Raw genomic sequence first — 16,048 nt, 5'->3', positions numbered from 1 at the left:
TTTTTAGAAAAAAAAAAAGAAGAAATGCTGGGAGGGGAGGGGGGGGAAGTCTTGCAATAGTAGAATTCGTAGAGTTGTTTTTTTTTATTGTTTCTTTTTGATGTTATTGTTGCATCAATCTTTTAGAAGGAACGGCATCATAGTATGGATGAAATCACGTCCTAGAGAAAATGAATGGGAATCATACGTAGGCTTTGTAATTATTTCTTGAGCAACAAGGTATGATTTTTTATTTGTTTTTCTCTTCATTGGAGGGTTGTTTTTTTTTTTTTCTTCATGGTGAGATTTTTTTTTTTTACCTTATTTCGTTCTTTATTCTTGATCTTTAATTTGTGTGCACTCCTGTCATACTTTTTACCCTTCTTTTGATGTGGTTCTCTTCCTATTGATTTTTTTTAGACTTTTTTTTGTCGCATATGGGCTCGCAATCTATTTTGGGGAAAATTGTAGCCTTTTGGAATTCCTCAAAAAAAAGCACATCCTATGGTTGTGTTGTTGCTCTCAAAAATGAGGTGGTGTTTGTTGTTGAATACGCTGGAAGTGTAGAAGACTCATCACTTGATACTAAACTGCTTTGTATTGCTGAAGAAGTTGTGGCTATTCAAACTCTCCAGTCAAAACTTAGAAATTTACGTGAAAAATATGAATCTATGACATCTATTGGTTCTACTGCTACTTTAGAGCACACATTACTTCAGTGGGCAAAGAAGCGTTTGAGAGGGATTGAGAGAAAATATTGGCTTAATATTAGTGAGTGCACTCTTTTATCTGAATCATTAAAATTGATCTGTACTTGTGCCGTAGTAATTGCACGAAATTCGGATATTATTGGAGACTGGAAAATGGTTCAAAGTTTCATTTCAGAAGATTCTTTTATAGAGATGTTATGCAGTCTAGATGAGAGACCTATGGCGAAAGATCTTTATCAAACTATATTACTCAAGTATGTATCACATCCCTTGTTTTCATTTGAGAATTGTATGCGAGAGTCCCGCGTATTGGGAGCTCTACAAAAGTGGATTACGGCTTACCTTGACTATCAGAGGCTCCGTTTTTTTTCTACAGACGCCACTGAAATAAAACACCAAATAGATGCTTGTGTAAATAAAATTAGAGAAGCTGAGATGCGACGTCAGGAACTTATGGATGATACTCAATTGATTTTGTCTGGTTGTCTTTTTAGTAGAACAGAAAGAGTTCAAAGTGTTCCTCTCTCCTCTTGTCTTTGTGTTTTCGATAGAAATATATTGAACGAACAAACTTTTTACTCTATATCTGGAACTTGTTGTGATTTTGCTTCTTGCAGTATTTCTGAAAATAAAAGTACGTCATTGCATTATGGATCTGACGTTTTTGGAAGCTGCTTGGTTACATCTGATGGAGCGAAATTGAAAGACGTCGAAAAAAGGATTTTTTTTCTTAATCAGTGTTGTGAGAAAAAGCAAAAAGAATTGGAACAATTAAAGTTACAGAATGATGTTCTTCAACGCGAAGTTGACAGGCTGAACGCTCATGTTTTAAATTCTGGTAGATTTCAATTAGAATCTAAAACTCTAGAACTTGAAATGAACTCACTCATGGGCGAAAAAAAAAAGCTTCTACAAGATATGTCAAGATTCAAAAAATATCACGAGGAAAATGAAGAACGACGTCAACAGCAAGAGATGAAACAAAAAAAAGAATTGGCGTCTGTACTGGCTTTAGTTAAGACCCTTGAAGAGGTACATAAATCATTTATAGAAAAGTACGAAAAGCTTTTTACTATTCATGCCCATACGACAGAATTTGTTCAGAAACAAACAGTAGCTCTAGAAGAGAAACAAGAAGAGATTGACATCCTACGGAAGTACCTGGCTATGGCTCGTCGAGAGCTTCTTTTGACTAAATCTATAGTCTTTCTCTTTCGTCACACACACATGAAAGAAAGGAAGAAACTCAGTTCCACTATGTTAAGTGACGGGCGTTTGAAGATACCTTGTGTTGCTACAAACGACAGTAATGCGTTGAGGTAATGAGTTAAAAGCTATTTGCACTTGTGTGTTTTTTTGCTTTTTTTTTTTTTTTGCACAAATATGTTTTTTTTTTTTGCTTTTTTTTGTAAAATACAATTCATAGACTTAATGACAAAAAAAAGCCTGTTCTTCTTAAATTACACTGCTATGACTCGTTCGCACTTTTTTTTCCCCCTTTTTTTTTATACTCTATTGCTGAAGGGACATCACTAGTTTGGGCGAGGGACTGCAATAAGCAACTGGGGATAAGATTTACTCTCAATTTTTTTTTTGTTGCTACTAAACTCAAGACTTTTTTTTTGCTACATAATAAGAAGAACGAAAATAAGGGTTGGGATAAGAAGAAGTATAAAAGCTGATAATTTTTTTTTCATAGTGCAGAAGATTTAAAAGCAGTAAAAAGTAATTAAATATAGTCGTGGAAAGATTAAGGGATGCTTACAGAAAAAACTCCCGAATACGGTGAGGCATCCCTCCCTCATTTTAGTGATAATGTAGTTTCTGTTGGAAATTCGATTGCTTTTGATACATTAAGGGGGAATGCGTGGGGCTACGAAACAGGGAATGTGACATTTCTTTCAAAGTATGTGGCCCGTGTCTCTGTTTCACAAGATGTGTCTGAACTAAACAAAAAACAAGAAGTTGAGTTGCTGAAAAGACGTCTAAAAGAACTTTCCGAATCACTTCAACGTGGAAGGGCTGCTGTTGAGGATGAACGTATTACTCTATTACAAAATAAAATTGACGATGCGCGACAGATGGTTAAGGGAATTAAAGCACATTGCCTGAAAGAAATTCAATCGTATACGACACCACCACGTATAGTCGAAAAAATATTGAATGATATCATAATAATTATTGGAATTAATAACGGGTATTGTACATGGCGTGATACGCAAGCTGCCATAAAACAGAGTGGATTTATTACACTTGTTTCCGAATTTGATTCTTCCAAGTTGACATTAGAGCGACAAAAGGAAATACTTAAGCGTTGTGTGAGTAAAAAAATTCAGAAAAAAAATGTATTCAGGGCTTCACAAGCGGCTGGAATTCTGCACGAATGGATACTGGCACAGCTTTCATACTTGGAGGCGGAAGTCTCTACCTTGGAGGAGGTTGGCCCAAACAGTCATGATAAGCTGGGATCTATTATTCACGAGATTCGAGATGTGGAAGGCCGCATAAGGGCCATAAAAAAGTCTATAAAAGGACCTTCTGTTATGTCACCAGAAGAAAGAACAATACTTCGTTCTTCCATAATAACAACACTTCCACCTCGATACCCCATACCTAGTATTTCTGCGCTACACCGACCAGAACTGCTTGCTTACATTGCATCACGATCAGGCGAATATGCGAATCAACTCAATATGATGGATTTGGGTTTGACACCCCATCCAGATAACGAACATCAAGAAAAAAATCAAAGTCTTAAGCAAGAGTGTGAAAAAGAAAAGTCAAATATTTTCATTGGGGAACTGGAAGCAATGATAGACGAATTCCAGTCAGACAAGGAACATATACCAGAGAAACTTGATCATTCTGAAAGAGACAATAAATTCATCAAATATAGACTCAAGTATATTCAATCAGATCTAGGCGAACAAGGACAAGTCAATAAGAGCATCCAAGAAATCCATCAAGTACCATCAACCACCAATAATGAAAAGGAAGAAATTGTTCTACTTAAGAATATTATTGAAGAGAGAAAACAGAATGAGTCTAACCTGCAACTGTTGAACGAGGAGCTGCGTAACAAGTTGGAGAAAGAGGGGGCAATTGCAATGGAGCTGCAGCGTGAAGTTGAGGAACTTCGGTGTAAGTTGCACGATCGAGAAGCTGATCTTCAGAGACTACAATCCGACAGATATACATTTACTTATCAGCTTAAAGAAAAAGAGAAAGAAAATCTTATATTGCAAGCCGCTGTTGACAAAGCGACTGAAGGGGAGGCCGAAAAGGAAAAGCAGCTTCGTTCTGCGTTGCAAAAAATGAACAATCATGATGAAAAAAAAGGCAGCGAAAGTACTACAAACACAAGAGAGGATGGTCAGATGCCTCAAGACCAACAACTCCGGAATCTTTATGAAGAAGATTCAGACGAAACTGCATTGCAATTTTTGAGCTTAGATTCCCCACACCATAAAATATGCCAAGCTAAGAAAAATAAGGACTCAGAACGAGAGAGAGAGGAACCAGCATCACCACAATCAGAAGAACAAAATCTCTCTCAAAAAGAACAAACTACGATTACTAACAGACGGAAATCGCTCGAAGAAGAAATACATCAAATTCAGCAAGAGCAAAGAAAACTTGAGGCAGAACTTCAAAAACCGACAACAGTAAATCCAAAAGAAGTGCCACAATCGTCTGACGATCAATCTTCTTTCGTGGAAAAAGAAATGGGTATACAAACAATGAAGCGACACAAAAACCCCATCAAAATACAACCAAATAGTGTACAGTCACAAATACAGGACGCAAGAGTGGTCACTGCCGCGATGGTAAGTATCGATAGTATGGACAAGCCCATATTCGACACAGTCTGTAAACGTTGTAACCAATCGCAAAAAGTAGTTGATAAATTACAGGTTGCTAATAACGGTCTGCAGAATGAGCTTTATAGTGCGAATGCTGACAACAAAGATCTGCAAAAGAAGCTGCGTGAAGCAGAAGTTGCTTATAATACTCTTCTGGAAGGGCTTAAAGAAGCACAGGCTGCTAATAGTGATCTGCAGAAGGAGGTTAATGAACTACGTCTTATTAACGATAAATTGCAGAAGGAGAGTAATAAATCATATGTTGACAATACTGATCCGCAGAACAAGCTTCGTGAAGCACTGGTTCCTAATAGTGATCTGCAGAAGAAGCTTGATGAGGCACAGGCTGCCAATGACGATCTGCAGAAGAAGCTTGATGAGGCACAGGCTGCCAATGGCGATCTGCAGAAGAAGCTTGATGAGGCACAGGCTGCCAATGGCGATCTGCAGAAGGGGCTTGATGAGGCACAGGCTGCCAATGACGATCTGCAGAAGAGGCTTGATGAGGCACAGGCTGCCAATGACGATCTGCAGAAGAGGCTTGATGAGGCACAGGCTGCCAATGACGATCTGCAGAAGAGGCTTGATGAGGCACAGGCTGCCAATGACGATCTGCAGAAGAGGCTTGATGAGGCACAGGCTGCCAATGACGATCTGCAGAAGAAGCTTGATGAGGCACAGGCTGCCAATGACGATCTGCAGAAGAGGCTTGATGAGGCACAGGCTGCCAATGACGATCTGCAGAAGAAGCTTGATGAGGCACAGGCTGCCAATGACGATCTGCAGAAGAGGCTTGATGAGGCACAGGCTGCCAATGACGATCTGCAGAAGAAGCTTGATGAGGCACAGGCTGCCAATGACGATCTGCAGAAGAAGCTTGATGAGGCACAGGCTGCCAATGACGATCTGCAGAAGAGGCTTGATGACGCACAGGCTGCCAATGACGATCTGCAGAAGAAGCTTGATGAGGCACAGGCTGCCAATGACGATCTGCAGAAGAGGCTTGATGAGGCACAGGCTGCCAATGACGATCTGCAGAAGAAGCTTGATGAGGCACAGGCTGCCAATGGCGATCTGCAGAAGAGGCTTGATGACGCACAGGCTGCCAATGACGATCTGCAGAAGAGGCTTGATGAGGCACAGGCTGCCAATGACGATCTGCAGAAGAAGCTTGATGAGGCACAGGCTGCCAATGGCGATCTGCAGAAGAAGCTTGATGAGGCACAGGCTGCCAATGACGATCTGCAGAAGAAGCTTGATGAGGCACAGGCTGCCAATGACGATCTGCAGAAGAAGCTTGATGACGCACAGGCTGCCAATGACGATCTGCAGAAGGGGCTTGATGAGGCACAGGCTGCCAATGACGATCTGCAGAAGAGGCTTGATGACGCACGTGTTGCCAATGACGATCTGCAGAAGAAGCTTGATGAGGCACAGGCTGCCAATGACGATCTGCAGAAGAAGCTTGATGAGGCACAGGCTGCCAATGACGATCTGCAGAAGAGGCTTGATGAGGCACAGGCTGCCAATGACGATCTGCAGAAGGGGCTTGATGAGGCACAGGCTGCCAATGACGATCTGCAGAAGAAGCTTGATGACGCACAGGCTGCCAATGACGATCTGCAGAAGAGGCTTGATGACGCACGTGTTGCCAATGACGATCTGCAGAAGAAGCTTGATGAGGCACAGGCTGCCAATGACGATCTGCAGAAGAAGCTTGATGACGCACAGGCTGCCAATGACGATCTGCAGAAGCGGCTTGATGAGGCACAGGCTGCCAATGACGATCTGCAGAAGAAGCTTGATGAGGCACAGGCTGCCAATGACGATCTGCAGAAGAGGCTTGATGACGCACGTGTTGCCAATGACGATCTGCAGAAGAAGCTTGATGAGGCACAGGCTGCCAATGACGATCTGCAGAAGAAGCTTGATGAGGCACAGGCTGCCAATGACGATCTGCAGAAGAAGCTTGATGACGCACAGGCTGCCAATGACGATCTGCAGAAGAGGCTTGATGACGCACGTGTTGCCAATGACGATCTGCAGAAGAGGCTTGATGACGCACGTGTTGCCAATGACGATCTGCAGAAGAAGCTTGATGACGCACAGGCTGCCAATGACGATCTGCAGAAGAAGCTTGATGAGGCACAGGCTGCCAATGACGATCTGCAGAAGAGGCTTGATGAGGCACAGGCTGCCAATGACGATCTGCAGAAGAAGCTTGATGAGGCACAGGCTGCCAATGGCGATCTGCAGAAGAGGCTTGATGAGGCACAGGCTGCCAATGACGATCTGCAGAAGAAGCTTGATGAGGCACAGGCTGCCAATGACGATCTGCAGAAGAGGCTTGATGAGGCACAGGCTGCCAATGACGATCTGCAGAAGAAGCTTGATGAGGCACAGGCTGCCAATGACGATCTGCAGAAGAAGCTTGATGAGGCACAGGCTGCCAATGACGATCTGCAGAAGAGGCTTGATGAGGCACAGGCTGCCAATGACGATCTGCAGAAGAGGCTTGATGAGGCACAGGCTGCCAATGACGATCTGCAGAAGAGGCTTGATGACGCACGTGTTGCCAATGACGATCTGCAGAAGAAGCTTGATGAGGCACAGGCTGCCAATGACGATCTGCAGAAGAAGCTTGATGACGCACAGGCTGCCAATGACGATCTGCAGAAGCGGCTTGATGAGGCACAGGCTGCCAATGACGATCTGCAGAAGAAGCTTGATGAGGCACAGGCTGCCAATGACGATCTGCAGAAGAGGCTTGATGACGCACAGGCTGCCAATGACGATCTGCAGAAGAAGCTTGATGAGGCACAGGCTGCCAATGACGATCTGCAGAAGAAGCTTGATGAGGCACAGGCTGCCAATGACGATCTGCAGAAGAGGCTTGATGAGGCACGGGCTGCCAATGACGATCTGCAGAAGAAGCTTGATGAGGCACAGGCTGCCAATGACGATCTGCAGAAGAGGCTTGATGAGGCACAGGCTGCCAATGACGATCTGCAGAAGAAGCTTGATGAGGCACAGGCTGCCAATGACGATCTGCAGAAGAGGCTTGATGAGGCACAGGCTGCCAATGACGATCTGCAGAAGAAGCTTGATGAGGCACAGGCTGCCAATGACGATCTGCAGAAGAGGCTTGATGAGGCACAGGCTGCCAATGACGATCTGCAGAAGAAGCTTGATGAGGCACAGGCTGCCAATGACGATCTGCAGAAGAGGCTTGATGAGGCACAGGCTGCCAATGACGATCTGCAGAAGAGGCTTGATGAGGCACAGGCTGCCAATGACGATCTGCAGAAGAGGCTTGATGAGGCACAGGCTGCCAATGACGATCTGCAGAAGAGGCTTGATGAGGCACAGGCTGCCAATGACGATCTGCAGAAGAGGCTTGATGAGGCACAGGCTGCCAATGACGATCTGCAGAAGAAGCTTGATGAGGCACAGGCTGCCAATGACGATCTGCAGAAGAGGCTTGATGAGGCACAGGCTGCCAATGACGATCTGCAGAAGAGGCTTGATGAGGCACAGGCTGCCAATGACGATCTGCAGAAGAAGCTTGATGAGGCACAGGCTGCCAATGACGATCTGCAGAAGAGGCTTGATGAGGCACAGGCTGCCAATGACGATCTGCAGAAGAGGCTTGATGAGGCACAGGCTGCCAATGACGATCTGCAGAAGAGGCTTGATGAGGCACAGGCTGCCAATGACGATCTGCAGAAGAGGCTTGATGAGGCACAGGCTGCCAATGACGATCTGCAGAAGAGGCTTGATGAGGCACAGGCTGCCAATGACGATCTGCAGAAGAGGCTTGATGAGGCACAGGCTGCCAATGACGATCTGCAGAAGAGGCTTGATGACGCACAGGCTGCCAATGACGATCTGCAGAAGGGGCTTGATGAGGCACAGGCTGCCAATGACGATCTGCAGAAGAGGCTTGATGAGGCACAGGCTGCCAATGACGATCTGCAGAAGAGGCTTGATGACGCACAGGCTTGCCAATGGCGATCTGCAGAAGAAGCTTGATGAGGCACAGGCTGCCAATGACGATCTGCAGAAGAGGCTTGATGAGGCACAGGCTGCCAATGACGATCTGCAGAAGAGGCTTGATGAGGCACAGGCTGCCAATGACGATCTGCAGAAGAAGCTTGATGAGGCACAGGCTGCCAATGACGATCTGCAGAAGAGGCTTGATGAGGCACAGGCTGCCAATGACGATCTGCAGAAGAAGCTTGATGAGGCACAGGCTGCCAATGACGATCTGCAGAAGAGGCTTGATGAGGCACAGGCTGCCAATGACGATCTGCAGAAGAAGCTTGATGAGGCACAGGCTGCCAATGGCGATCTGCAGAAGAGGCTTGATGACGCACAGGCTGCCAATGACGATCTGCAGAAGAAGCTTGATGAGGCACAGGCTGCCAATGACGATCTGCAGAAGAGGCTTGATGAGGCACAGGCTGCCAATGACGATCTGCAGAAGAGGCTTGATGAGGCACAGGCTGCCAATGACGATCTGCAGAAGAAGCTTGATGAGGCACAGGCTGCCAATGACGATCTGCAGAAGAGGCTTGATGACGCACAGGCTGCCAATGACGATCTGCAGAAGAAGCTTGATGAGGCACAGGCTGCCAATGACGATCTGCAGAAGAGGCTTGATGAGGCACAGGCTGCCAATGACGATCTGCAGAAGAAGCTTGATGAGGCACAGGCTGCCAATGACGATCTGCAGAAGAGGCTTGATGAGGCACAGGCTGCCAATGACGATCTGCAGAAGAAGCTTGATGAGGCACAGGCTGCCAATGACGATCTGCAGAAGGGGCTTGATGAGGCACAGGCTGCCAATGACGATCTGCAGAAGAGGCTTGATGAGGCACAGGCTGCCAATGACGATCTGCAGAAGAAGCTTGATGAGGCACAGGCTGCCAATGACGATCTGCAGAAGAAGCTTGATGAGGCACAGGCTGCCAATGACGATCTGCAGAAGAGGCTTGATGAGGCACAGGCTGCCAATGACGATCTGCAGAAGAGGCTTGATGAGGCACAGGCTGCCAATGACGATCTGCAGAAGAAGCTTGATGACGCACAGGCTGCCAATGACGATCTGCAGAAGAAGCTTGATGAGGCACAGGCTGCCAATGACGATCTGCAGAAGAAGCTTGATGAGGCACAGGCTGCCAATGACGATCTGCAGAAGAGGCTTGATGAGGCACAGGCTGCCAATGACGATCTGCAGAAGAGGCTTGATGACGCACAGGCTGCCAATGACGATCTGCAGAAGAAGCTTGATGAGGCACAGGCTGCCAATGACGATCTGCAGAAGAAGCTTGATGAGGCACAGGCTGCCAATGACGATCTGCAGAAGAGGCTTGATGAGGCACAGGCTGCCAATGACGATCTGCAGAAGAGGCTTGATGAGGCACAGGCTGCCAATGACGATCTGCAGAAGAGGCTTGATGACGGCTGCCAATGACGATCTGCAGAAGAAGCTTGATGAGGCACAGGCTGCCAATGACGATCTGCAGAAGAAGCTTGATGAGGCACAGGCTGCCAATGACGATCTGCAGAAGAGGCTTGATGAGGCACAGGCTGCCAATGACGATCTGCAGAAGAAGCTTGATGAGGCACAGGCTGCCAATGACGATCTGCAGAAGAGGCTTGATGAGGCACAGGCTGCCAATGACGATCTGCAGAAGAAGCTTGATGAGGCACAGGCTGCCAATGACGATCTGCAGAAGAGGCTTGATGAGGCACAGGCTGCCAATGACGATCTGCAGAAGAGGCTTGATGAGGCACAGGCTGCCAATGACGATCTGCAGAAGAGGCTTGATGAGGCACAGGCTGCCAATGACGATCTGCAGAAGAGGCTTGATGAGGCACAGGCTGCCAATGGCGATCTGCAGAAGAGGCTTGATGACGCACAGGCTGCCAATGACGATCTGCAGAAGAAGCTTGATGAGGCACAGGCTGCCAATGACGATCTGCAGAAGAGGCTTGATGACGCACAGGCTGCCAATGACGATCTGCAGAAGAGGCTTGATGAGGCACAGGCTGCCAATGACGATCTGCAGAAGAGGCTTGATGAGGCACAGGCTGCCAATGACGATCTGCAGAAGAAGCTTGATGAGGCACAGGCTGCCAATGACGATCTGCAGAAGAGGCTTGATGACGCACAGGCTGCCAATGACGATCTGCAGAAGAAGCTTGATGAGGCACAGGCTGCCAATGACGATCTGCAGAAGAGGCTTGATGAGGCACAGGCTGCCAATGACGATCTGCAGAAGAGGCTTGATGAGGCACAGGCTGCCAATGACGATCTGCAGAAGAGGCTTGATGAGGCACAGGCTGCCAATGACGATCTGCAGAAGAGGCTTGATGAGGCACAGGCTGCCAATGACGATCTGCAGAAGAGGCTTGATGAGGCACAGGCTGCCAATGACGATCTGCAGAAGAAGCTTGATGAGGCACAGGCTGCCAATGACGATCTGCAGAAGAAGCTTGATGAGGCACAGGCTGCCAATGACGATCTGCAGAAGAGGCTTGATGAGGCACAGGCTGCCAATGACGATCTGCAGAAGAGGCTTGATGAGGCACAGGCTGCCAATGACGATCTGCAGAAGAGGCTTGATGAGGCACAGGCTGCCAATGACGATCTGCAGAAGAGGCTTGATGAGGCACAGGCTGCCAATGACGATCTGCAGAAGAAGCTTGATGAGGCACAGGCTGCCAATGACGATCTGCAGAAGAGGCTTGATGAGGCACAGGCTGCCAATGACGATCTGCAGAAGAAGCTTGATGAGGCACAGGCTGCCAATGACGATCTGCAGAAGAGGCTTGATGACGCACAGGCTGCCAATGACGATCTGCAGAAGAGGCTTGATGAGGCACAGGCTGCCAATGGCGATCTGCAGAAGAAGCTTGATGAGGCACAGGCTGCCAATGACGATCTGCAGAAGAAGCTTGATGAGGCACAGGCTGCCAATGACGATCTGCAGAAGAGGCTTGATGAGGCACAGGCTGCCAATGACGATCTGCAGAAGAGGCTTGATGACGCACGTGTTGCCAATGACGATCTGCAGAAGAAGCTTGATGAGGCACAGGCTGCCAATGACGATCTGCAGAAGAGGCTTGATGAGGCACAGGCTGCCAATGACGATCTGCAGAAGAGGCTTGATGAGGCACAGGCTGCCAATGACGATCTGCAGAAGAGGCTTGATGAGGCACAGGCTGCCAATGACGATCTGCAGAAGAAGCTTGATGAGGCACAGGCTGCCAATGACGATCTGCAGAAGAGGCTTGATGAGGCACAGGCTGCCAATGACGATCTGCAGAAGAGGCTTGATGAGGCACAGGCTGCCAATGACGATCTGCAGAAGAGGCTTGATGAGGCACAGGCTGCCAATGACGATCTGCAGAAGAAGCTTGATGAGGCACAGGCTGCCAATGACGATCTGCAGAAGAGGCTTGATGAGGCACAGGCTGCCAATGACGATCTGCAGAAGAGGCTTGATGAGGCACAGGCTGCCAATGACGATCTGCAGAAGAAGCTTGATGAGGCACAGGCTGCCAATGACGATCTGCAGAAGAGGCTTGATGAGGCACAGGCTGCCAATGACGATCTGCAGAAGAGGCTTGATGAGGCACAGGCTGCCAATGACGATCTGCAGAAGAGGCTTGATGAGGCACAGGCTGCCAATGACGATCTGCAGAAGAGGCTTGATGAGGCACAGGCTGCCAATGACGATCTGCAGAAGAGGCTTGATGAGGCACAGGCTGCCAATGACGATCTGCAGAAGAGGCTTGATGACGCACAGGCTGCCAATGACGATCTGCAGAAGAGGCTTGATGAGGCACAGGCTGCCAATGGCGATCTGCAGAAGAGGCTTGATGACGCACAGGCTGCCAATGACGATCTGCAGAAGAGGCTTGATGAGGCACAGGCTGCCAATGACGATCTGCAGAAGAAGCTTGATGAGGCACAGGCTGCCAATGACGATCTGCAGAAGAGGCTTGATGAGGCACAGGCTGCCAATGACGATCTGCAGAAGAGGCTTGATGAGGCACAGGCTGCCAATGACGATCTGCAGAAGAGGCTTGATGACGCACAGGCTGCCAATGACGATCTGCAGAAGAGGCTTGATGAGGCACAGGCTGCCAATGACGATCTGCAGAAGAGGCTTGATGAGGCACAGGCTGCCAATGACGATCTGCAGAAGAGGCTTGATGACGCACAGGCTGCCAATGACGATCTGCAGAACTTGATGAGGCACAGGCTGCCAATGACGATCTGCAGAAGAGGCTTGATGACGCACAGGCTGCCAATGACGATCTGCAGAAGAAGGCTTGATGAGGCACAGGCTGCCAATGACGATCTGCAGAAGAAGCTTGATGACGCACAGGCTGCCAATGACGATCTGCAGAAGCGGCTTGATGAGGCACAGGCTGCCAATGACGATCTGCAGAAGAAGCTTGATGAGGCACAGGCTGCCAATGGCGATCTGCAGAAGAAGCTTGATGACGCACAGGCTGCCAATGACGATCTGCAGAAGAGGCTTGATGAGGCACAGGCTGCCAATGACGATCTGCAGAAGAGGCTTGATGACGCACGTGTTGCCAATGACGATCTGCAGAAGAGGCTTGATGAGGCACAGGCTGCCAATGACGATCTGCAGAAGAAGCTTGATGAGGCACAGGCTGCCAATGACGATCTGCAGAAGAGGCTTGATGAGGCACAGGCTGCCAATGACGATCTGCAGAAGAGGCTTGATGACGCACAGGCTGCCAATGACGATCTGCAGAAGAAGCTTGATGAGGCACAGGCTGCCAATGACGATCTGCAGAAGAGGCTTGATGAGGCACAGGCTGCCAATGACGATCTGCAGAAGAGGCTTGATGAGGCACAGGCTGCCAATGACGATCTGCAGAAGAGGCTTGATGAGGCACAGGCTGCAATGACGATCTGCAGAAGAGCTTGATGAGGCACAGGCTGCCAATGACGATCTGCAGAAGAGGCTTGATGAGGCACAGGCTGCCAATGACGATCTGCAGAAGAGGCTTGATGAGGCACAGGCTGCCAATGACGATCTGCAGAAGAGGCTTGATGAGGCACAGGCTGCCAATGACGATCTGCAGAAGACAGGCTGCAATGACGATCTGCAGAAGAGGCTTGATGAGCACAGGCTGCCAATGACGATCTGCAGAAGAAGCTTGATGAGGCACAGGCTGCCAATGACGATCTGCAGAAGAGCTGATGAGGCACAGGCTGCCAATGACGATCTGCAGAAGAGGCTTGATGAGGCACAGGCTGCCAATGACGATCTGCAGAAGAAGCTTGATGAGGCACAGGCTGCCAATGACGATCTGCAGAAGAAGCTTGATGAGGCACAGGTGCCAATGACGATGAGGCACAGGCTGCCAATGACGATCTGCAGAAGAGGCTTGATGACGCACAGGCTGCCAATGACGATCTGCAGAAGAAGCTTGATGAGGCACAGGCTGCCAATGACGATCTGCAGAAGAGGCTTGATGAGGCACAGGCTGCCAATGACGATCTGCAGAAGAGGCTTGATGAGGCACAGGCTGCCAATGACGATCTGCAGAAGAAGCTTGATGAGGCACAGGCTGCCAATGACGATCTGCAGAAGAAGCTTGATGAGGCACAGGCTGCCAATGACGATCTGCAGAAGAGGCTTGATGAGGCACAGGCTGCCAATGACGATCTGCAGAAGAGGCTTGATGAGGCACAGGCTGCCAATGACGATCTGCAGAAGAAGCTTGATGAGGCACAGGCTGCCAATGACGATCTGCAGAAGCGGCTTGATGAGGCACAGGCTGCCAATGGCGATCTGCAGAAGCGGCTTGATGAGGCACAGGCTGCCAATGACGATCTGCAGAAGAGGCTTGATGACGCACAGGCTGCCAATGACGATCTGCAGAAGCGGCTTGATGAGGCACAGGTGCCAATGACGATCTGCAGAAGAGGCTTGATGAGGCACAGGCTGCCAATGACGATCTGCAGAAGAGGCTTGATGAGGCACAGGCTGCCAATGACGATCTGCAGAAGAGGCTTGATGAGGCACAGGCTGCCAATGACGATCTGCAGAAGAAGCTTGATGAGGCACAGGCTGCCAATGACGATCTGCAGAAGAGGCTTGATGAGGCACAGGCTGCCAATGACGATCTGCAGAAGAGGCTTGATGAGGCACAGGCTGCCAATGACGATCTGCAGAAGAGGCTTGATGACGCACAGGCTGCCAATGACGATCTGCAGAAGAGGCTTGATGAGGCACAGGCTGCCAATGGCGATCTGCAGAAGAAGCTTGATGAGGCACAGGCTGCCAATGACGATCTGCAGAAGAGGCTTGATGAGGCACAGGCTGCCAATGACGATCTGCAGAAGAGGCTTGATGAGGCACAGGCTGCCAATGACGATCTGCAGAAGAAGCTTGATGAGGCACAGGCTGCCAATGACGATCTGCAGAAGAGGCTTGATGAGGCACAGGCTGCCAATGACGATCTGCAGAAGAGGCTTGATGACGCACAGGCTGCCAATGACGATCTGCAGAAGCGGCTTGATGAGGCACAGGCTGCCAATGACGATCTGCAGAAGAGGCTTGATGACGCACAGGCTGCCAATGACGATCTGCAGAAGGGGCTTGATGAGGCACAGGCTGCCAATGACGATCTGCAGAAGCGGCTTGATGAGGCACAGGCTGCCAATGACGATCTGCAGAAGAAGCTTGATGAGGCACAGGCTGCCAATGGCGATCTGCAGAAGAAGCTTGATGACGCACAGGCTGCCAATGACGATCTGCAGAAGAGGCTTGATGAGGCACAGGCTGCCAATGACGATCTGCAGAAGAGGCTTGATGACGCACAGGCTGCCAATGACGATCTGCAGAAGAAGCTTGATGAGGCACAGGCTGCCAATGACGATCTGCAGAAGAAGCTTGATGAGGCACGGCTGCCAATGACGATCTGCAGAAGGCGATGAGGCACAGGCTGCCAATGACGATCTGCAGAAGAGGCTTGATGAGGCACGGCTGCCAATGACGATCTGCAGAAGAAGCTTGATGAGGCACAGGCTGCCAATGACGATCTGCAGAAGAAGCTTGATGAGGCACAGGCTGCCAATGACGATCTGCAGAAGAGGCTTGATGAGGCACAGGCTGCCAATGACGATCTGCAGAAGAAGCTTGATGAGGCACAGGCTGCCAATGACGATCTGCAGAAGAGGCTTGATGAGGCACAGGCTGCCAATGACGATCTGCAGAAGAGGCTTGATGAGGCACAGGCTGCCAATGACGATCTGCAGAAGAGGCTTGATGAGGCACAGGCTGCCAATGACGATCTGCAGAAGAAGCTTGATGAGGCACAGGCTGCCAATGACGATCTGCAGAAGAGGCTTGATGAGGCACAGGCTGCCAATGACGATCTGCAGAAGCGGCTTGATGAGGCACAGGCTGCCAATGACGATCTGCAGAAGAGGCTTGA

General features: G+C 48.9%; 4 protein-coding genes across 4 annotated transcripts; all 4 read left to right on the top strand.

The window, feature by feature from the left end:
- Positions 1-416: 416 nt before the first annotated feature.
- LSM04_005704 (uncharacterized protein) lies at positions 417-2,012 on the top strand (the record flags this gene model as incomplete). The annotated part of the gene is made up of 1 exon (XM_067332890.1): positions 417-2,012. One exon carries the CDS (start codon positions 417-419, stop codon positions 2,010-2,012), a length of 1,596 nt encoding a protein of 531 aa, XP_067185731.1.
- Positions 2,013-2,446: 434 nt separating this feature from the next.
- Positions 2,447-8,584, top strand: LSM04_004011 (uncharacterized protein; the record flags this gene model as incomplete). The annotated part of the gene is made up of 1 exon (XM_067332889.1): positions 2,447-8,584. One exon carries the CDS (start codon positions 2,447-2,449, stop codon positions 8,582-8,584), a length of 6,138 nt encoding a protein of 2,045 aa, XP_067185666.1.
- A 1,427-nt stretch (positions 8,585-10,011) lies between these two features.
- Positions 10,012-13,530, top strand: LSM04_009355 (uncharacterized protein; the record flags this gene model as incomplete). Its single annotated transcript, XM_067332887.1, has 1 exon — positions 10,012-13,530. The coding sequence occupies one exon, from the start codon at positions 10,012-10,014 to the stop codon at positions 13,528-13,530; it is 3,519 nt and encodes a 1,172-aa protein (XP_067185908.1).
- Positions 13,531-13,765: 235 nt separating this feature from the next.
- LSM04_009264 (uncharacterized protein) lies at positions 13,766-15,548 on the top strand (the record flags this gene model as incomplete). Its single annotated transcript, XM_067332886.1, has 2 exons — positions 13,766-13,942; positions 14,532-15,548. 2 exons carry the CDS (start codon positions 13,766-13,768, stop codon positions 15,546-15,548), a joined length of 1,194 nt encoding a protein of 397 aa, XP_067185903.1.
- Between the last annotated feature and the right edge of the window lie 500 nt (positions 15,549-16,048).

This window comes from Trypanosoma melophagium, assembly GCF_022059095.1.
Source record: "Trypanosoma melophagium isolate St. Kilda chromosome Unknown ctg9segment0, whole genome shotgun sequence".
In the NCBI taxonomy this organism is placed as follows: Eukaryota; Euglenozoa; class Kinetoplastea; order Trypanosomatida; family Trypanosomatidae; genus Trypanosoma; species Trypanosoma melophagium.
This window is presented reverse-complemented; position numbering and strand designations above follow the sequence as displayed.